This window comes from Lotus japonicus, chromosome 1 (assembly GCF_012489685.1).
Source record: "Lotus japonicus ecotype B-129 chromosome 1, LjGifu_v1.2".
NCBI classification, from domain to species: domain Eukaryota; kingdom Viridiplantae; phylum Streptophyta; class Magnoliopsida; order Fabales; family Fabaceae; genus Lotus; species Lotus japonicus.
This window is the reverse complement of record NC_080041.1, coordinates 76,500,950-76,522,326: the sequence shown is the minus strand read 5'-3', so window position 1 is coordinate 76,522,326 and position 21,377 is coordinate 76,500,950. Positions and strand designations below refer to the sequence as shown.

General features: G+C 38.0%; 4 protein-coding genes across 7 annotated transcripts; 2 read left to right on the top strand and 2 right to left on the bottom strand.

Moving 5' to 3' along the window:
* Nucleotides 1-1,130: 1,130 nt before the first annotated feature.
* Nucleotides 1,131-4,064, top strand: LOC130712433 (probable pectinesterase/pectinesterase inhibitor 51). Its single transcript, XM_057562273.1, has 2 exons — nt 1,131-2,526; nt 2,934-4,064. The coding sequence occupies exons 1-2, from the start codon at nt 1,545-1,547 to the stop codon at nt 3,620-3,622; spliced, it is 1,671 nt and encodes a 556-aa protein (XP_057418256.1). The 5' UTR covers nt 1,131-1,544; the 3' UTR covers nt 3,623-4,064.
* Nucleotides 3,926-10,521, bottom strand: LOC130712418 (UDP-glucuronate:xylan alpha-glucuronosyltransferase 1-like). Of its 3 annotated transcripts, none has more exons than XM_057562260.1 (5): nt 10,408-10,521; nt 9,909-10,023; nt 6,680-6,886; nt 5,956-6,566; nt 3,926-5,398 (listed from the first exon to the last, which is right to left on the bottom strand). In XM_057562260.1, exons 2-5 carry the CDS (start codon nt 9,971-9,973, stop codon nt 4,368-4,370), a joined length of 1,914 nt encoding a protein of 637 aa, XP_057418243.1. In that variant the 5' UTR covers nt 9,974-10,023; nt 10,408-10,521; the 3' UTR covers nt 3,926-4,367. The 3 variants fall into 3 exon arrangements, with proteins under 3 accessions (XP_057418243.1, XP_057418248.1, XP_057418240.1); XM_057562265.1 differs by lacking the exon at nt 10,408-10,521 and adding an exon at nt 10,245-10,401; XM_057562257.1 differs by lacking the exon at nt 10,408-10,521 and adding an exon at nt 10,263-10,401.
* Nucleotides 10,522-15,065: 4,544 nt separating this feature from the next.
* Nucleotides 15,066-17,559, bottom strand: LOC130712409 (uncharacterized). Of its 2 annotated transcripts, none has more exons than XM_057562245.1 (6): nt 17,399-17,559; nt 17,247-17,301; nt 17,086-17,136; nt 15,819-15,910; nt 15,660-15,737; nt 15,066-15,414 (listed from the first exon to the last, which is right to left on the bottom strand). In XM_057562245.1, the coding sequence occupies exons 1-6, from the start codon at nt 17,452-17,454 to the stop codon at nt 15,267-15,269; spliced, it is 480 nt and encodes a 159-aa protein (XP_057418228.1). In that variant the 5' UTR covers nt 17,455-17,559; the 3' UTR covers nt 15,066-15,266. The 2 variants fall into 2 exon arrangements, with proteins under 2 accessions (XP_057418228.1, XP_057418231.1); XM_057562248.1 differs by lacking the exon at nt 17,399-17,559 and adding an exon at nt 16,062-16,203.
* A 2,552-nt stretch (nt 17,560-20,111) lies between these two features.
* LOC130746773 (uncharacterized) lies at nt 20,112-20,580 on the top strand. Its single transcript, XM_057599500.1, has 2 exons — nt 20,112-20,270; nt 20,365-20,580. The coding sequence occupies exons 1-2, from the start codon at nt 20,112-20,114 to the stop codon at nt 20,578-20,580; spliced, it is 375 nt and encodes a 124-aa protein (XP_057455483.1).
* The last annotated feature ends 797 nt before the right edge of the window (nt 20,581-21,377 follow it).

Below are 21,377 nucleotides of genomic sequence, written 5' to 3'. Positions count from 1 at the left end.
ATGAATTTTAAAGCAAGCACAGAATGGTCATCTCACAAATGGCTTTCTCATTGCTCTTCGCATGTCCTCATCTGCATTTTGATAAATATCATGGAACAATTTATTCAAAGCAGCATCACCATCCAACTTTTCTTCTTTCTCCTGAAAGATACACCACCATTAGGTAAAAGCAACGTGCTTCTCTACCAGAACATAAACTTCTAATGGAATTCATCAGTGCAGATACAGGAAAAATAAAATCAAAGTAGGGGGTTCAAGCAGCAGAATTCAGATATGGGAATGGTGAGACTGGGAGTTCACAAATGGGATATTTATAGCCACAATATGGAACTATACTCAAACAAACACACCTCAATGAAATCTCAATAAAAATAATAAACAACAGTGATAAAAGGTTGGGTAGTACGGAGTTTATTCAAGAAAATGACCAAAATTAATGAGGATTCAGATTGATATGACCATTTCATAAGTGAATCAACCCTTGTTGATGCTTTCAACCATGATAGTTGGGGAACTCATGAGGCAGAATGACGGATGAACATTGGAGCATTTGAGATGTCTATAGCTGATTGGTTCTATCATAAACGACGACATCATTATCTTCAACCGGCGCCGAAAGTGAGTATCAGCCGATCAATCAGAATGACAAACTTGATGGATAGATTGGTGAGAAGTTGGTGGAAAGAGGAAAGATAACACGGAATTACAGCTAGATTTTGAGTCTGATGAGGAGAAAAGGACGACTTTGAAAGAGAAATCATGAAATCAGAAGGAGATGGGATGGTACGGCGGAGCAGGTAGAAAGGAAGAGGAATACGGCCATGGAAATCTAGGGTTGATGAGAGATGAGGGGAAACAAACCAATCTGTGCAAACGACGTCGTATGTGGAACTGGCAAGGAAAAAAAATAGAGATTCAGCAAAGTGGGACACGTGTCGCTCCGCGATAGGAGTTCTTTTAGCTACAGTAGTGGAAGAATAAGAAGTAGTAGATATCAATTTCAACTCACTTTTAAAAAATTAAGTAATTTGACATTAATTGTGACAAAGGGGATGGAGACACGCACCGCACCTCCTTTGATTAATTTGAGATTCAAAAGGACAAAACCATTCACTGACCAAGATCTAATCAAACCATGGATCCCGCAGTCACATGCAATCCAATCTGAAGAGTAAAGAACCACCGTCACCGTCGTTACCAATCACATCTCGCTTTATCTCTCTTGAAACCCAGTAAACTTCGAATCTACCACCCCTTTTAGTTCTTCCAATTCCATCTCAACAACATCCAATTTTCCATAACCCAGTTTCAGTTAGTTCTCCAGTACCTCTAAATTACCTTCTTCTAGACACTCATTTTCACCGCTACTTATACAGTTATACTTGTCAGTTATCGCAAAACAAACTTATGCTCCGTTCCCTTAATCCAAACATAGCCGAAAACAAACAGTAACATTAAGTCCCCAATTAAGTAAAAAAAGGAAAACAACCTCCATCTTTAGAAGCTAAAATCCTAACAATAACAGTTCATCACAACTCACCTCCATGATCAGAAAACCTTCTAAACCTTTAAACTCCATCCTCCCCCCATTCTCCAGATCCATCCTCATCATCCTCTCCATGGCTTCCCTTCCCTTCCTCTTCTTCCTCCTCTTCCTCTCCCCACCACAACAACCACCACAACCACCACCCTCCCCTGAAATCCAACAAGCCTGCAAGGCCACCCGCTTCCCTCACCAATGCCGCTCCTCTCTTTCCGAACCCAACCTCCTCCCTCCTAACCCAACCCCTCTCCAGATCATCCAATCCGCCGTCGCAATCTCCTCGCAAAACCTCCACACCGCGAGAACAATGCTGAAAACCATCGCGGACTCCTCCGCTGGAAACCCCGCCCGCACCACCGCCGCTCACACCTGCCTCCACGTCCTACACTACTCCCATCACCGCACCTCCCTCGCCGCCGACGCTCTCCCGCGCGGCCGGACAAAGGACGCGCGCGCCTGGATGAGCGCTGCTCTGGCTTACCAGTACAACTGCTGGTCCGGGCTCAAGTACGTCAACGACACCGCGGTTGTCTCCGAAACTATGGCGTTTCTGGATTCCCTCACCGGGCTCTCCAGCAACGCGCTCAGCATGATGCTCTCCTATGACATATTCGGGAATGACACGGCTTCCTGGAGCCCGCCGCGAACAGAGCGCGACGGGCTCTGGGAGGGGGTAGGGTCGGGCGGGGCAGGGTCGCTGCCGCCCGGTGTGCCAGAGGGACTGACGCCGGATGTTACCGTGTGCAAGGGCGGGGGCCAGGGGTGTTATGCGACGGTGCAGGAGGCGGTTAATGTGGCGCCGGATGACGGGGAAGGGAGGTTTGTGATTCACATTAAGGAAGGGGTTTATGAGGAGAGGGTTAGGGTTCCGTTGAAGAAGAGGAATGTGGTGTTCTTGGGTGATGGCATGGGTAAGACTGTGATCACGGGCTCTGCAAATGTGGGGCAGACGGGAATGACAACCTATGAATCAGCCACAGTTGGTGAGTTCCTTTTGTTAAGATTTAGCTGTTTTGTTTTGAAACTTTCACCAATGTGCAATGTTTCATGGTCCCATGGTTGGAAATTCTTGTGCTAAAATGATGAGTAAATGTGTTTTGTTGTTCAATGATTCATAGGAAGGGTTAAAACAAAACTAAAGGAATGGAAAATTGCTAGCATTTTTTAGGTGATTTTTGCTTCTTCAACTTAAGTAGGATATGAAAGTAGTTATTGATTCATGAAATGCAAGTTTTGTCTAGACTCCATGACATTTATTTTGAATGATTTATCTGATTTCCACGTTTTCAATTTATTTTGGAAATGTCATTGAGCTAAACTCTTAACTTTCAATGGTCTGAATATCTAAGGCATGGTTGTGTTCTAATGACTTAATGGATTAACTCTGCAGGGGTTCTTGGGGATGGATTCATGGCTAAGGATCTGACCTTCCAAAACACAGCAGGTCCGAATGCTCACCAAGCAGTAGCATTCAGATCAGACAGTGATCTTTCTGTCATTGAAAACTGTGAATTCATAGGCAATCAAGATACTCTTTATGCTCATTCCCTGCGCCAGTTTTATAAATCTTGCCGAATCCTGGGCAATGTGGACTTCATCTTTGGAAACTCAGCGTCAATCTTCCAGGACTGCAAAATCCTGGTCCGTCCTAGGCAGGCCAGGCCAGAGAAGGGCGAGAACAATGCCATTACTGCACAAGGCAGGACAGACCCTGCTCAGTCGACCGGCTTTGTTTTCCATAACTGCTTGATTAATGGTACAGAGGAATATATGGCATTGTATTATAGCAAACCTAAAAAACACAAGAACTATCTGGGTAGGCCATGGAAGGAGTATTCTAGAACAGTTTTCATTCATTCATTCTTGGAAGACCTTATCACACCACAAGGTTGGATGCCATGGACAGGGGATTTTGCGCTGAACACACTTTACTATGGGGAATTCGAGAACTCGGGACCTGGTTCTAATTTGACTCAGAGGGTGCCCTGGAGTAGTCAGGTCCCGGCTGAGCATGTGTCTACATATTCAGTGCAGAGTTTCATTCAAGGAAATGATTGGATTCACCATCTCAGTAATTAGAAGGCTCATCTTATGAATGCTCCTAGAGTTATGAATATGAGGCGTCAGTAAACAGGGAGTTTTTCCACATCTTCCTTGTAGCTGTTAACACAAGAAGATTTCAATAGCCATTGGTTGAACTTACAAATCTTACACCAGTCATGCTGGCTGAGATACTCAGAGTTGATCCTACTCATTTTATTGGGCTGATCCTCCGCTTAAAAGATCTATATTGCGTGGTGGCTGTGTTACAGAATCATGACTTGATCAAGTAAAGAGGATATGAAGGGAAAAACCAAGATTTTGGGACCAAGATTGGTTGGCCCTCCATTTCATGTGTTCACTTTCCAATCAATCTCAGCGAATTCGTGAGCATTTGTTCCATTCATTTAATGTATATGTTGTATCTGGAATCTGGATTACCAAGATTCTCCTTATCCTTGTACAAAATGGAATGGGTTGAAACTAAGAGAGAGAAGTATGTCTACAGTCCAGTTTAGAATTATTGTAGTAGAACCTCTTCCGTTTCACCTATTCCTCATATTTCCCTGTCTCTCCTTTTGTGCCTAAAGAGAGAGTCGTACATTACGAATTGATTCAAATAAATTCCTCAATAATTGAATTTTGGCAAAATCTGTTACTGTATGATTAGAACCAGACTGTAGAATACACCTTTATGCATGCAAAAAGTATGAGGAAAAAGTATTTCCTTTATCCCTAACACTAGGAAACTTAAATGTATTCGAGGACATTAGAAAGTGGCAACTCATAAAGCAGGTAGAGACGATGTGGTGATGGCGGGTGGTGATGGAGTAAAAGACTCATCATCTGTCCAATTCGTCTCTCCCCAGTGCCGCAACATGCTTTTCCAGTTGCATAAATTATCTATGCATTTCTTCAAGCGGCGATCCTTAACTTTGATTCGCCAATGCCCATCTGTGTAGTTTGCTATTTCAGCCTGCCGGCGATCCCACTCCAACTGTGCCTTCTGCTTTGACTTCAATAGGCAGAACTGCTGCAAAAGCTCAGGCATTGTATCGTGCACCTTCCACCACTTTGCATGTGCAACATCACTTGCAAACTCATGAAATATGTCAGCATTCCAGTTACAATCGTAGTCCCGGAAGCATAACCATGGCTTCATACCAAGATAGTGAAGGACATAAAGAACTGGAGGCTCGGCACCAAACAGCCTGGTTTTCATTTGCTTCTTCTCTTCCTCGTCACCAATCCAGAAATGCTTCAAGAAGTTCATGTGTCTTGGTATCCTGTGCCACCATGTAAATATTTCATTCAGGTATCCCTGGTCCCCTCCATTGTAGGACTCAATCTCATTAATATGATCCATCAGGAGCTGGAATGTGCAATTTGATGGCTCTATCAACATGACACCCGAGTTAAAAAGAGTAGCATCATTACCAGTAGCAGTGATTTCTGGCATTCCGAAGAGAAAGTCTATGTTTCTTAGTATGAGCAAATCTGCATCAATGAATATTATCTTGTCATAATCTGTCAGCTGCCATAACCGGAATTTGCTGTAGTTCCATTCATTGTAAGCATCTTTTTCAGCTTTTGGGTTTCTGATCCTCTGAATTGTTCTAACCTTCCACCCTGCTGCTTCCAAACCGCTTCTGTGATACCCGCTGATTGTCTCATCAACAAGTATTACCAGGTCTCTAGTCGATCCAGAGAGGCGAATGCTTTGTGCAGCAGCTATAGCTCCACAAACATAAACATGAGCTGAGTGCAGAATTGTTGCATAGGCTTCTCTTGGAGGATTTCCATTGTAAACCAGCTCTGCTTCCAAGTAATTCAATTCCTTTCATGTCAGCTTCATGATAAGAAAAATATACTGACAAAAACATGATAATACATGCAATAATCACATTGAAAAGATGAAAGTCTATTTCTCTTGGTCATGGATAAGAATGTAGTATGTTTAAACACAAAAAAAGAGTTCATTTGTTCTTCAAATCTCCATTTTCTGTTAACTGGCTTTGAGGGTCTAAAGCAATCATAAAAATAACCATTATTGTGCTATGGGGACAAATCATTGCTTGTGAAACAAAGACACTTATAACAAGGCTTTTGAATGCATATAATTATGGGATGAAAATCTTCTCTCTTAATTCCTGTCCTTTTTTCTTGTCTCCCTCTCACCAGTGATATTTTGACATGTCACTTAAAAAAAACATTGGTGGGTTCATTACAAACTTATAGTAGTAGTTTTCTATTGACATGACAAAATCTTGCTGATGAAACAGGAAAATGGGACGAAATGAGGATAGAGGATCATCATCCATGATTATGATATGTTTCAAGAATGTGTGAGACAGAAAGAGAGTATGACTTACCTTTGCCTCTCATAGGAAGGGCAAGTTCACAAGATCCTACTGGAAGCTGGACTTTCTCTCCCATAACACTCAAGTTTGGTCTATATAACCATGCATTCCCTTCATGTCCAACCAGTTCTTTGCAGGTAAACAGATTTGGTATTGGAAAGCAGTTTGTGATGAAGAGCACATATACAGGGTAATTGCCTTTGAAAGAGGTGGCAAGGCCAGCAGCTGCAAGCTGCAGGTGCAAACGAGCAACGTCTCTAGACCAATTCCCCTGGTCCCTACAAGGAAGCTTGACAGCAATGAGGTTGAGTCTAACACCCGGAGATCTGAGACTCGGTAGAGAAGGGCAAACGGGAACTTCAGTTTCTTCTTCCTCATCAATCCATTCTGGGTACAGAGACTCCCATGTCACATTTCTTGCAGCATGCTCCAGAGGCAGATCAACATGTGTGGCATCAGGAAAATGATGCTCCCAATGGACAATTTCAGTGTTATTGAAGTTTAGTAGTCCAATCCCTTGAAATTCATTTTTCCCTATCAGGTTCTGTGTGACTTTCACTATATCATCCCAGTTAGTATCCACATTAGTCATGTACCGAGGGTCTAAGCCTCCCCATATCCACCTGTTCATAAAATTTGGATGGAAGTTTTTGCATCACTGATCATTGCTTTGGAAGAATAGAAAAATAACTATCAATGGGTAAATGTACTGAAATGTTGCATTTGTAATACGTACCTAGAGCCAGAGGTTGATAAATGGTTGGTATTGTAAACCTCTGGAGAGTAAAGAAGTATTACAAAAGTGCCGCAAATGGTTATCAAAAGGATAAGTTTCAAGAAAGGAAACTTGCATTTTGAGTTCCTATCTTGGATGGGTAAGTGGAAAGGTTTCTCTACATCTTTCAATTTACTTCTTGGCTGTCTTCGTTTGTATAAATCTTCACTACACCATGTAATGATTCAACAAGAAAGAAAAGATAAATCAATAAGAAATAGATGCAGATGAATTTTATTGGTTTAACAAACAATTCAATCTCATCAAAGCCTACACAAACGTCACTTTTTTTTGGCTTTTTTTTTTTTGAAAAGTACACAAACGTCACTGTTGTCGGTAATATTGTAATTCAAGCCCTTAATGCTGGAGTTTAAATTTCAAATCAACCTCAACTCCACTATCATACAATACATAATGTGATCATTCCCTTTGTAATGTGACGTAAATCATCATTCTTCCAAATCTTAATTAAACCCATAATAGTTCTTAATCTCTAAGCAAGTTAATGTTTAAAAGGGAACAGTGATTATTGCACTTTCTTGTGAGCATTCATTTAAAGAAAGGTTAACTCAAAATGAAAGGGTTTAGATTCAATCAAGGATATGTGAGCATTTTTTTTTTTCTTTTGAACAGGTATGTGTGTATTTTCTTGTATATATGTTACATAGCACTATTAAACCTAAAATATTTGGCGAAATGATCCTGCCGAATATAGTTGTTGGGCCTGTAGGTTTTGCTATAATATATGTATATGAATATAAGTTGGTCCCTATTGATGCAGACTTGTTAACGCTGATAAAGTAAAGCATGGTGTGTGACTGTGTGTACACACACACACACACACACATATATATATACATATACATTTTGGGGAAAACATAAATAATTGAGTGGAGAGTAATATGAAAGGAGTTGCCTGGTTAGGTTCCTTCAACTGTAAATAAGATATGTTTTGGGATAAGATGTTATTGTCATTTCCAGAAGATATGAAGGATGATGATATGGTACAAATCATATAAAATGCTACTGTGTGCAGGTGCCTCCAGTTGTTTGAAAAGGATTTGACAACATTATGAAATACTTCAAATCCTATTAGATGGACTCTTCTTCCTCAAATAACTATCAGATTGTTTAGATCGGTTTTTTCTTTTACAGAATAAGTTCTCCATCACAGAAGCTACTTATAGTGCATTAATCCATGATTGCGTACACAGTTGAGAACTCAAATTCACGTGGACAGAAATAAATTTCCTTAATTTATTATAATATTTAGATTTTTATTTGCATAAAAAATGAAAATTTGCAAAACGTGGTTATAATGAAAAGGAAAATTATGAGTAGCACCCCATATTGTATACCACCGGTAGGGGTGTTTATCGGATTGTCGAAATCGGCAAACTAAACCAAAAAGTTGATTAGGATTTTTTCGCTGTTTGGATTCAAACTGAACCAAACCAATGTCAAACCGAGGATGATTGGTTTGAAGATTTGAAAACCGATGAACAAAACCAAACATGTATAATTATTGATTTAAAAAAAGCATACACATGAGTGACTCGTGAGCCTCATACATTGTTTCTTTAGGTAATCCTAGCCGCCCAACGACCACATACATTGTTTCTCACTTTCTCTCACATTTGCTATGTGCCCATAGCCTCACACACAAATTCTATCAGTCATTCCTCATCTCTTCATAGTTCATCACCGTTCTATTCATCATCTTTGTCCTTCCATTCAAGCATTCATCATTTTCATCATCATTGTCGTTCAGTTCCTCTCGATTCATCATCATCACCGCAAATTCGCAGAGGCGTCGTCCTCCTCTCAAGCTCCTCCCTGTCGTCGTCACTTGCGTTCCCCTCTCCCTCTCGCACTATTTTCATGATTCACCTCACTCAGTTTCTAATTTGCTCCCATCTTTCTCAGCTTGGGGTAATCTCTAGACTCTAGCTTCACTCATCATCAAATCATCGTTTCTCTCTCTCCATTTCATTAAGGAATTTGGGTAGTATGCTAAGTGAATCTTTGGACTCTTGTGCTTTGGGTTGATCTATTTCATATGATGTTTTCTTATTATTTGATCTGCTACTAGATTTGGGGTTATTTTACTCTTTGGAACCGATAAACCAAACCGATTATATGAGTTTTTTTTACGGAAAACCAAACCGAATCAACCAAGTTTGGTTGATTCAGTTATTATTTTGGTTTAAAATCAGATCAAGCCAAACTGTGAACACCTCAAACCCAGAGTTTAAGAGAGAGAAAGTGAAATTGAGAAACATAATTGAAGTGATAAAAAGAAGGAAAATGTACACATCTCTCCACCTCCACTTAATGGAGAGAGATAAGAAGAGTAGAGAGAAAATTAATAAATATGATGTGTGATATGATAGAAAAAGATGTAGCGATAGAAAGAAAACACAAGTGAATATGAAATTAAAAAAAAATGGAATGTAAATATATCATTGTTGAAAAAAAGAAAGAATTTAATGGATATGCACTGTCAGTGACATCCAATTGAATTCCGCCAAATAAGCAAGCATGTTTTTATTTTAATTAAAATTAAAAATGAATGTAACTCTCTCCTACGTGGCAAACATTGATTGGATGTCTGTGTAAAACTATTTTACACTAACAGTGCATATCCATTAAACTCAAAAAGAAATAGAAAGGTAGGCAGAAAAGTTGGAGGAATAAGAAATGAAAGAGAAATTTAATGTTAAGAAAAATCTATTTTTTTAATGAAAAGTTGTAAAATGTGGTTAGAAGTGTTAAAGCATTCTTTAATTTCTTTTCCGTTGTATAAAAAAAAAAGCATTCTTTAATTGATGAACACGTTTATGTGTCCGAGGTTCATGGAATATAATAAAGGATGATGGGTCCTTGGCATTAGGTGAAATGCAACATTAATGGCTAAGACTAAGAGCCTGATCATTACGCTGCATGATTGCCTTTTAACACATTAGTTGCAGTCGCAGTAATAGTAATATTTAAGCTTCAATGACAACTTGACAAGTCTCAGTATTTCAAAATCCATGCATGAATTAAGCACTTAATTAGAGATATCTTAAGCTAACTTCTCCTTATGATTAATTGATCCTGAACTAAACAATGATTAAATTTTGTATATGATCCTAACAAAAGAGAAAAGGATGAAGCAGAATGTGCAGGGAAGAAGAAATTAACTCACATGGATGCAGGCAAACGGTGTCGAGCTTCCACTGCACGAGGAGAAGTTCCCATTGTTCCTCTCATTATATCATTAACTATTCAGCTACAGAGGCATGCAACAACATTTGATCGATCTGCACAAATCAAGAACAAATTTTGGTGAATTGATGGATCGTGCGGATGAAGAGAGAAAATGTTCAAAATTAGTTCTAAAACTAGAATAAATTCTGAGTAGAACCTATCATGAGTCATTGTACAACATAATATATATATAGAAAGCAATGATGATATATATATTTTTGAATTGGTTTTCAATGTATAGATTGAAGAAGAAAAGAAGGTGATAGAATTATACAAGTGTATGAATGATTACATATATGGTGCAAAATTTAGTTCACTACTTCAGGAAACAAAACACAATTCTCAGGAGGCCAAAATGTTCTTGTTGTGAAGAAAAACCAATGTTCTTGTTGTGAAGCACAGAGAGGGAGAGAGGGAGATGTTGATAAAAGAGGCACCTTTTGGAGGGTTGTGAAGAACAGAGTAGAGAGAAGGTGATCAAAGAGACACTTGATGATGGCATGGTTGGGGTGTATGAGTCAATATAGACAGACTGGCTGAGTAACTTCCTTCTGAATTTTTCCTTAACTTTCTTTGTATTTTTTTGGTACTCACCTACTCTGCCGCATCTCTCAATTAATTTTCTTTTATTAACCCTTATTTCTCTTCTATTTTATCCTCAAGTTTCATGTAGAAGTGAACACCATTTTACTTTATACCTTGCTGGAGTAATAATTAGGTATCAACTTTTTTTCTAGTTGACAAGCCACTATAATAAAAAGAAGACATGTCATATATATGAATCACTTATATACTCTTGGCTTAATTGCACTTTTCGTCCCTGATGTTAGGACTTTGTGCAATTTGAATCCCCTTTGTTTAAAAAGAGCAATTTTAGTCCTCCAAAAATCAATTTGTGCAAATTGAGTTTGCCATCCAATTGCTAACTGAAATTGCTGAGCTGACATATTCATTTATATTCTATTAATATTATTGCCATATAAGCATTGATTTTTCTTTTTCTTTTAATTTGTTTTTACCATGTCAGCGTCTTCTTCTTCAATTCTCATCCTTCTTTCTCACCTTCTTCGTCTTCAATCCATATGTCTGTTTAAAATAAGAACACCTGAGTTTAAATCAAGAACTTATGGGTTCCAACAGCAAAAATCAACCCAGAAATCACACAAATTTCAACTCATTCTCAGTTCCAATAACGATTTTCTTCAATCTGAACAGCACAAGAGATTTTGAGAAGATCAGTCAGAATAAATAGTAGCTCCGCCACAGATCTGCACAATTTGGGAAGGAACGAAAAACAGCAACACTCTGAAAACCAAGAAATCACACGCAGTACCCAACACGACACTCCTCAAAACCCAGAAATCAAACACAGGAACACAACATTCCTCAAAACCCTAATTTCAGAACTCAATCCTAAAAAACACAGAAGAAGAGCACAAGTTGTGATGGACCCAGGTTCAGAAAAGGAAAAAAAGGGAGAATAAAAACCTAAAATTCTGCCCACAAAACCCTAGAATTTGGGTTTGGGTCCTAAGATTTTGACAGGAATCCTTAGAGGATGTAAGAATGGAAGAATAAAAACCTAAAATTCTGGATCGTGCGGATGAAGAGAGAAAATGTTCAAAATTAGTTCTAAAACTAGAATAAATTCTGAGTAGAACCTATCATGAGTCATTGTACAACATAATATATATATATATATAGAAAGCACCCTAGAATTTGGGTTTGGGTCCTAAGATTTTGACAGGAATCCTTAGAGGATGTAAGAATGGAAGAGAGGGACGACATCAGCGATCTTTGGAAGGGGAGATGCGGCCAGTCAAGATGTCGTGGAAGGGATGGTTCAGTTTCTGATGCAAGCCTCAGTGGTGGATTCCCGTGGTTCTGGGTCGTGGCCGCGTCCATGGTTTCACGGTGGTTCTCCAACGACGGTGCGGTCTTCAGATCGATCTCCAACGTCGATTTCTGGTGGGTGATGGAAGCTTCCTCTAGTGGGTTTAGCCATGGGTGTGAGAGGAAGGGAAAGATTAAGTGGGCAGAATTTTAGGTTTTTATTCTCCCTTTTTTTCCTTTTCTGAACCTGGGTCCATCACAACTTGTGCTCTTCTTCTGTGTTTTTTAGGATTGAGTTCTGAAATTAGGGTTTTGAGGAATGTTGTGTTCCTGTGTTTGATTTCTGGGTTTTGAGGAGTGTCGTGTTGGGTACTGCGTGTGATTTCTTGGTTTTCAGAGTGTTGCTGTTTTTCGTTCCTTCCCAAATTGTGCAGATCTGTGGCGGAGCTACTATTTATTCTGACTGATCTTCTCAAAATCTCTTGTGCTGTTCAGATTGAAGAAAATCGTTATTGGAACTGAGAATGAGTTGAAATTTGTGTGATTTCTGGGTTGATTTTTGCTGTTGGAACCCATAAGTTCTTGATTTAAACTCAGGTGTTCTTATTTTAAACAGACATATGGATTGAAGACGAAGAAGGTGAGAAAGAAGGATGAGAATTGAAGAAGAAGACGCTGACATGGTAAAAACAAATTAAAAGAAAAAGAAAAATCAATGCTTATATGGCAATAATATTAATAGAATATAAATGAATATGTCAGCTCAGCAATTTCAGTTAGCAATTGGATGGCAAACTCAATTTGCACAAATTGATTTTTGGAGGACTAAAATTGCTTTTTTTTAACAAAGGGGATTCAAATTGCACAAAGTCCTAACATCAGGGACGAAAAGTGCAATTAAGCCTATACTCTTTCTTAATGGTTATGGAAGTGAATAACTATGCATGGCAAGATGGCTTTAGTATTATTAGGTCTGACTTATTTTGCAGTTGAATTTTAGTAGTTAGGGTTTAATAGTTGTAGATTGTATGACTCAAATTTAGAATTTCATATTATATAAGCAGCTGGTTTTTTTAATTGTGACTGATTCGATCATAATTCAACAGTTATGAATCACTGACTATAGTGAATTTAGAAAAATTCAACGGCAAGAAATCTTTTTTTTTTTAAATATCAACGGCAAGAAATCTAAATCCTTAGCATTGGCTTTTAAGTTATTTAACTCCTTTAATACAAATTGCAATTAAATTTTCCACATAATTATTTATCCAACCAATATTAAGCAAATATTGAAGATGCTTAATAAGCTTGTCCTTTTTTCCTTCCTATTTCCATGAAAATGAGATATTCACTTTTGCATTCTTTAACTTTCCATTAAACTGATCTTGAATTGGAGTTTTGATAGAAGCATTTTTAAAAGGAAAACAAAAACAAAAAACAATTGTCGTTATAGTGAGAGTTGTTGATACAAGCTAGAGATTAGGTTAATGAAAACAATTGTTCTATGGACTTAGAGTAAAGGTAACCACATGTCCCAATCCCATGTCTCCTCACAAATAGGACAATCAAATTCATTTTTTTCAATATCTAAAACTTCCCTTAAACAAGGAAGATTGCTAATTTACTTTTTCAATTATCCTACCTGGTCTTAAATTGCTCTAGATAGTCAGGGTTTGCATTCCCTCCCTCATTTTCTCTTTTTTCTTAAAAATGCTTGACTCAGTTAATTTCATATCCAAATAGTAGGTAAAAACTCTTGTCATTATTATAATCTTCTCTTAATGTTCAATGCTAATGAAGTTCATCTCCATCTGAAGAAATTGGGTGGCAACATCAAATACCTAATTAGCTGCTTAAGACAACAACACATGGAACTCCTCTGTTTTTCCCATTCTTAAAACAAGATTGTAATTAAGCACCTTTCAAATTGATGATATTCGTTTAAGTGTCATTTCATGTTAACTATTTCACCAAACCCATGGTCTTAGCTATATCAAAATTCGTCAAAACTGCAATAAGAAGGTTAGTAAACTAAAACAAACAAAAAAGTTTTGTTATTAATCACCAATGGAACATTTCACCAGTTGACCACCCCTGTTCTTTACACTTGAAACATATAGGGTGGAGGAAAGAATTAATGTTCGGTAGAAATTTCCAATTATAAATGGTTAGTGTCTAGATCAATGTTTTAAACATTTTTTTTAGTAACAATGTTTAGTTCAAATAATACATGTTTGATTTCTTGTTATCAAGGTCTCAAGTTCAAGTTTTTGTACGAAAAAAAACTTTCATAAGTAAAGCTAGTACAATCCGGACGTGGAGGTTCTTTAATAAAGAAATAAAATAGTAATAGTATCACCCACTTACATTAAAAAAAACTTCAAACCAAAGTTGAAGTCCTATACGGAACAGGTGGCAGTATTATAACGTAACAAAGTTGTATGTTAATGGTTGGAGAGGACTATCTATAGTAATATGGAAGCCTTCCACCCATCGCTACGTATGCCTGCAGGCCTATCATGATTATCATCCCATGCATTAGATAAGGAAAATGAAAGGAATACATAGATATAGATTTATTTATATTAGTTTATAACTTATAAGGAAAATGAAGGGAATGTGGAGACGTGAGGCAGTATGTATACTGTATTGTAAGCAAAGCAACACAACAATAAAGGTTTCCTTCTTGGGGCTTCTGGATTATGGTGAGGAAGATTTTGTGGCTCCTAAATTTATCCATTTGCTTTGCATTGGTGTCTAAGGTTGAGTTTTGACACCTATGAGTGCGTAGCAGATGGACCACATTAATTATCTTATCTCATAAACTTTCTTTCTTCTCTTCATATCTGTCTTTGTTGTAAGAAAAAGCATTGGTCTACAAATATAACTAATTAACTACCGTAGAAAGAATTGGAAACTTCATGCACAAAAGAGAGGAAAGAAAAAGAAGCTAACATGTTATTCCATAAGCACTGTTCGCAACTGCTTTCTGCCACACCACATTGCCTTGCAAGGCATTTACAATCATGGAAATCATATAAGCAAACATCACTGGCATCATCTATAGGAAGTTCAACTGCCAAACGTAACAATTCAAATAATTCAGATGTACACTATATACCACTGGAATTTAGTTGCAATGAATAACTTCAAGCTTGGCCCTCTTTCTAATTTATGCTTAAGATTCATTTAACTTGTTCATTGTCTTTTTGGGGTTACAATAGAACTATTAAGTTCCAATTAAATCAAGCAAGCGAGCACAGAACCAAAATAGTTGATATTTTTCTTACCCTTCTCAATTACAGTTTCAGCCAAATCATCACACAACACTTTCCTCTAGTAGTAGGAGACAGTAATTTTTATTACTGAGAAGCCATGAGAAGATATATAAAATAGACAAGGTCAAAATTCAATATCTCAAACTATGGGGGAAAACACAGTATCAGTATTACAATCGAATGAATCACAAATCGCAATCAGAGTTATCCTCTTTAGGAGATGCAAACTGCCTGGTGAGACGAGATCGTGTCCAGGGATCAATGGGTGTTCTCTGTGGTGCTTGAGGAGTTGGTGGCTTTGCCTGCCTAAGCTCATTTTCTCGATCAACGAACCTGTTTCAAACCATATAAAATCTATGTTACAAATAAGTTCCAATCTCAATCTCCAAACTCTAATCAACATTAGAGTTGAATTAAACTATATCAACAAAATAGATTAACCAGATAGGGGACATTCCGATCAATGAGAAAACAATACTTCTTTAGTGAAATAAGGCAGGGTGACCCAGATAACAAAACTGGGAGAAAAAAATATCAGTGTAAACTAATGACAGTTAAAAATGTAAGGGGAAATGTACTCGATGTAAGCCATTGGTGCAGCATCGCCCACTCGAATACGGGTCCGAAGAAATCTGGTGTATCCACCAGTTCTATCCCTGTGCAACATAATGCCTGTTCAGTGTCAAAACTAACAATCATAAACTAGGAACTGTAACTACATCATGCTTAAAACTTACTTGTACCGATAAGCCAGTTCTGTAAAAAGCTTGTGAAGGACATCGTCTCCTCTTACAAAACTAGCAGCGCGCCTTGCCGCACATTCAGTTCCCTAAAACAATTTACATTGTAAACTATAGGCCAATCCAAGTAGTCAAACTAGATAAATAAACAAAATGGTTATCCTGCTATCAAGTTTATTCTCAAGACCAAGGCAAAATAATTGTACATATTTATCTGATTCTAGTGAAATGTATACTGACAAGCACGTTGACACTGGAAACCGGTAGTGCAGTAAATGGCATATTGTTTGCAGACCAAAAATCAGCCTTGGTTTGAAGGCCCAGCAACAAACAGCAGAAAGCAGACATATCCAACAAATGTATAATGTAATAAACAAAGCTCCTGGAAAGTAAATAATGAACATAATAGTTCATATCAATAACAGAGAACATACCAATGTCTTTCTTTTTCATGAAAAGTAATTCATCATAAAAGAACAAATTCACAATAAAAAATCTCACAAACTCATGTATGTACAAGTACTAAGGGAAAGAAAGTCAAAACACAAATGAGAATCCCCCATTTTCCGTATGCCATGATTGAGTTGGAAAGATAAAATTAAGAATACAGATCTAAACAAAAGAAGGGCAATGCAGGAGCAGAAAAATTGGAGATAGCCTGCCCTTAGAATTAGAAGCCAATTGGCATACAATAAAGAAAGATAAATAATTTCCCAACAGTTTCTACCAAATAACGGTGGCAGCAGCAATACCACGCATTTGTCATGGTACAGCAATGAACAACCTGCCACACAAACAGGGGCGAAACAAAAAATCTAACATTGAAATTTTTACTTTTCCCTTCCAAAATTTCTATTCTAGATTCTATCTCCACTCTCCCGCCTTAAAGTTTAAATGGCAGAGGGAGCAAAAGGCACCAAAAATTTCCACCAAGGCTGCCATTGATAACACAGGAAACCACTCAACCGCTTTAAAAGTATCTAATAACAATAACAATAGTATCTAATCACAAATACAGGGCATCCATAGATTTCGAATGTGCAAATTTGAAGTTAAGGATCACTGCTGAACAGCTCAACTTCATAAAGCACAACCTCAACAAACTCAACACAAAACGCGTCCGTGCCATAACCATAACGTTCATGATTACGAAGCATTAACCAACGACTTAATCCACTACTCTTAAGTGAAAACCGATAAAAATATATTTTTGACCAGTTAATTAATTCAATTCAACATAAATTAGAAAACTTTATGCACGAACCTCCTTTCCAAGCTGTACCATGTTATCCGCAAGCCTTCTAATCTCCTTAGCCTACAACAAAATCATAGTTTCAAAATCTGTAATTTTCACAAACAAGTAAACGACGTTGATTTCAGCGATGATGCAAGCGCACTGATAGTACAGTGATTTTTCATTTGTACCTTGGCAACAGTGGTTTCAATGCGTTCGTGCTTCACCAACTGCGATACCATGGTTCTAAACAAGGAAAATTGAAACGGGGTTTTAGGTTCAGCAAATTTGAAGATGAAAATGGGAGAAATGAATTGGAGGTTTGAATCGAACGTAGACTGACCTGAGCATGGACATTCGGTGACCGGTGGGTCGTCCTAGCTTCCTGAATTTGGTCATTTTCGCAGATTCAGATGCAAAATTCACGAAGCAGAAGCAAAGCTAGAACCCTAGTTTTCAGTTTCCACACTCTCACTGTGCTCTGCAGAAAACCAAAGTGAGAAACAGAGAAAAGAGATGGGTTTCAATTGTGGTGGGCCTCTTTAACAGCCCATGATCTTTAAACTTTTGGGCTTCAATTTTGATTTTGCAATAGTTCTAACCTCTAATGCTTTTTTGATAAAAAAAATGTTTAGTATTGTTTTACACATGGTGTGAAATAGTTCTTTACACTAATATATAGTTTTAGAGGAGGGATCTATTATGTTTGTCGGATTAGAACCATGACTTATTGGTATTTGGAGATATTTCGACCCAATAAACAACTAGGGAACCTTCATTAGAGGAGCGACTACATGAAAGATTGGATTGTGTACTGAGATGACCATTTTGTTTCGCTTTTTCATGTTTGCGTTTTGTCACAAATTAAGAAAGAAAATTAAAGGGGGTTATGTGAAAGATTTTAGGGTATTAATCTTAGGAGTTAAATTTTGGAGTCCTTGGTGGTTGAGGCAATCCCTTGCGCTTCTTCTCTTGGCGGAGCGACTGTTCTTTCTTCGGATGACGATGTGTATGGGCCTATTGGTTTGCCCAGGGATAGAGGTGGTCACGACCAGGGTTTCGATGTTGTAGATGTTTTCAGGTTACCTAAGCAGCGGGGTCATCCTAAAAAAACTGATGGAGGTCCTTGTGTTGTTTTTTTTAATCTTGGGTTTCATTCAAAGGAAGAGGTTATCATCAATCAAAGTTCTACCACGATGTCTCCTCTTCCTTGTGGACGACCTAGGAAGTTGAAGAAACCGGATGTAGAGATGGAGCTTGGGAGTTTTTCTTCTTCATGTCTTTGGGTGGGTGTTTTCGAGCCCATCGTGTAATCAATTGATGATTGTCGAATCTTCATTTCTGAGGGCCCTCCGAGAATTATGACAAGGGCGAGGTCGGCTTTGGTCATTGGTAAACAGTTGGTGTTGGCTTACAATTGCTCTGATGATGTTTTCCTCCATGACATTGCTGATAACATAAGGTCTTGTAGGTTAGGCATAGTTGATTGGTTGGTCTCATGTGGACTTTTTATGAGTCCTTTGTCAATATGATTTATGTCTGTTTGGTTTTCTTTGGTGGGTTTTGCTTGGTTCTTTTCCTTTGGGGGGTTGCCTATAATTGTGTGTTGGTTAGCTTCTTGGTGCATTAACCTTCATTTCCCCTTTGTATTCCTTTCTACTTGGCTCGCCAAGTGGTTTATGTATTTTCTCCATTTTGCTTTAAAAAAATGTATCTTCAAAATTTTTTTAGTTTTTACTAATTTTTTATATTCATCCTTAAATTTATTTTATATCTCTATATTATCATAAACCTTAAAATATTTAAATTGAAAATTAAGATTTAAGGTTATTTTGTTTAAGAAATTTGACAAAGTGACCAAATATGCCTTTTTTTAATTAGAAAAATATTTTTATATGCCCTTCTCTTCTCCAATAGGTGGAGAACTCAAGACTTTATCTCTTCCCTCTTCCTAAGCCCCTACTTAACAAAATCATCAACCACCTTGTTAAAACCTCTAGGGAGAGGGAGTCGTTTCAGTTGTATGCCATGAGGTCCCTATGGACAAAGGGACAAGTGAATCATCGCTTTTGGGTGTAGGCAGCCATCTACCATCCATCCCATTGCATTTTGATTTTGTCCTTCTCGGGTTCCAGTCCAATCTTCTACTGCTGCCCCCGACCTCTACTTAATTTAATTAAGAATTTTTTGTCCAGGCCTCAGGCTTACAACAACGAATAGGAATGAAACAGCTATAGCTCCTATATGAACTAATGTGAAGATCATAGCGGAAAAGTCGAAAGACCAAACAAAAGAAGTAAACCTGAAGTGGATCTTCAAATAGCCTCACCTGAAACTAGTAGACACACTAAGCCACCACGCACCCCTCTCACCTGCCGTATGCTATGGATGGTCACACTAGCCCCTCGATGGCATCACGACTCTTATCTTATTTCCAACAACAAACTTAAACCAATGCAAATATCTTATTCATTTATCATATTTCAAACTTTCACTCATAATATGTAAAATAATAATGTAGTTACTTTCTAAAAAAATTGTTTTAAGGAAGCGTTTGATTTTTTTATCTACTATATTGAATACAATGAAAAATTCATAACTTACTCAGAAGGTTTTTTATTTTTAAAAAAAAATCTCAAAAAAATTATATTTATTTGTAAATTTTATTTATAATTTTGGCTTAATTCCAGTTTGGGCCCCTGATGTTTCAAGAATGGGCGATCCGCACCCCCCTTTGTAACAAAACTGTGCTAATGAAGCCCTTCCGTTAGCTTCCGTCTGTTGACCAAACGGAAATGACTTCATTAATTGACGTGGAGGCCACGTGTAATTATATTTTCTTTAAACAATTATTTTTTCATGAAAATCACCCCCCCCCCCAAATCATAAGACCCGATCCCCCCAAATTGAACCCAACTTGAACCCTAATTTCACCATTGTTGAAGAGAAAAGAAAGGGAGAAGAAGATAGCAGTAGGTTGAAGAACCGGTGCGAAGGAGAAGACGATAGCAGTAGCTTGAAGAACCGATTCCCCTAGGAAGTCGCTGTTGCGATAGATGGAAAGAGGAAGCCAAATGTCAAGTGGAAGCTCCATGACCCATGGGTCTGTTCGAGGAACGACAAGGGTTTGCGATTGTGGGGCTGAGTCGAAACTGGTTACATGTTGGGTGGGTGAAAATGCTGGCCGGCGATTCTATGGATGTGGAAAATATCATGTAAGTTTTGACAATCGAAACTGAGTTTCCTTTTCATCTTAGTTTGGAAAATATCACTGACAATGTTTGTAATATTTCTGGGTTTCCTTTTCAGGTTTATGGGAGGAGGTTGTGCTCATATTTTCATTGGTACGATGGGGAAGGCAATGTACGTGATAGGAAGGTTATTTCTGGGCTAATCCGCAAGCTTGAAGTGCATAAGAAGAAGGAGATCTATTTGACTAGGTGTTGTGTCATTGGGTGGGGGTTTAGTGCAGTTTTTCTGCTTGTGATTGTAATGCTGTTGCTGAAAATTTACCTTAGGAAATAGGGCTCATTTCATGTACTGGTTAGGAATTAAGCCTACTTGTTTATGATGGAATGTAATTGGTAGCCTAATTGCTACTTGATGTTCTAATGCAATGAGAATTCTCACAGTTTAGTCTAAAGTCTATGTTGCTATGTTGCTATATTACCTTAATTTTGCTATGGCTTGCTATCTATCCTGGTGCATGTTACAAAACAAGGAAACCACATCATCCTTAATTAACACAGAAGCCAAATCATGTCCATAGAAACCAAATCATCCTTAATTAACACAACATTTGAAGCTCCAAAGGTATCATGCTTAATTAAAACACCACAAAATACATAATTTAGGTTCATAGCCTTCAAAGGTAAGTTAGGAACATAACAAATTACATAATTAAGGTTCCCACAACATCATAACTAAGGTTCACAAAACATCATAATTAAAGGGACCAAAACATCAAAATATGCCTAACTAGTTCCCACTTAATCAAAACACATAATGATGCAGCCTTCTTCAAGTGAGGCTGTCTTAAGTTCCCACAACACTCAATGATGCTCTTGACCTCTTTCTAGGCCTTGATGTAGTTCCCACTTCATTTCTTGAGCTTCCTCCCTGTGATGGAACTTCTCGAGTCAAGACACCAACATTGAATTGTGCTCCTTGAGGTGGTTGCTGAGATGCTCCCTGGGGTTGTTGATGAGATGCTCCATTAGTTGGGTTTAGGGGTGGTTGCTGAGTTGTTGCTCCCTCAGTTGCTCCCTCAGTTGTTCCACTGCCACTTGCCCCTTTAGTCTTCTTCTTCTGTTTCTGTTAGT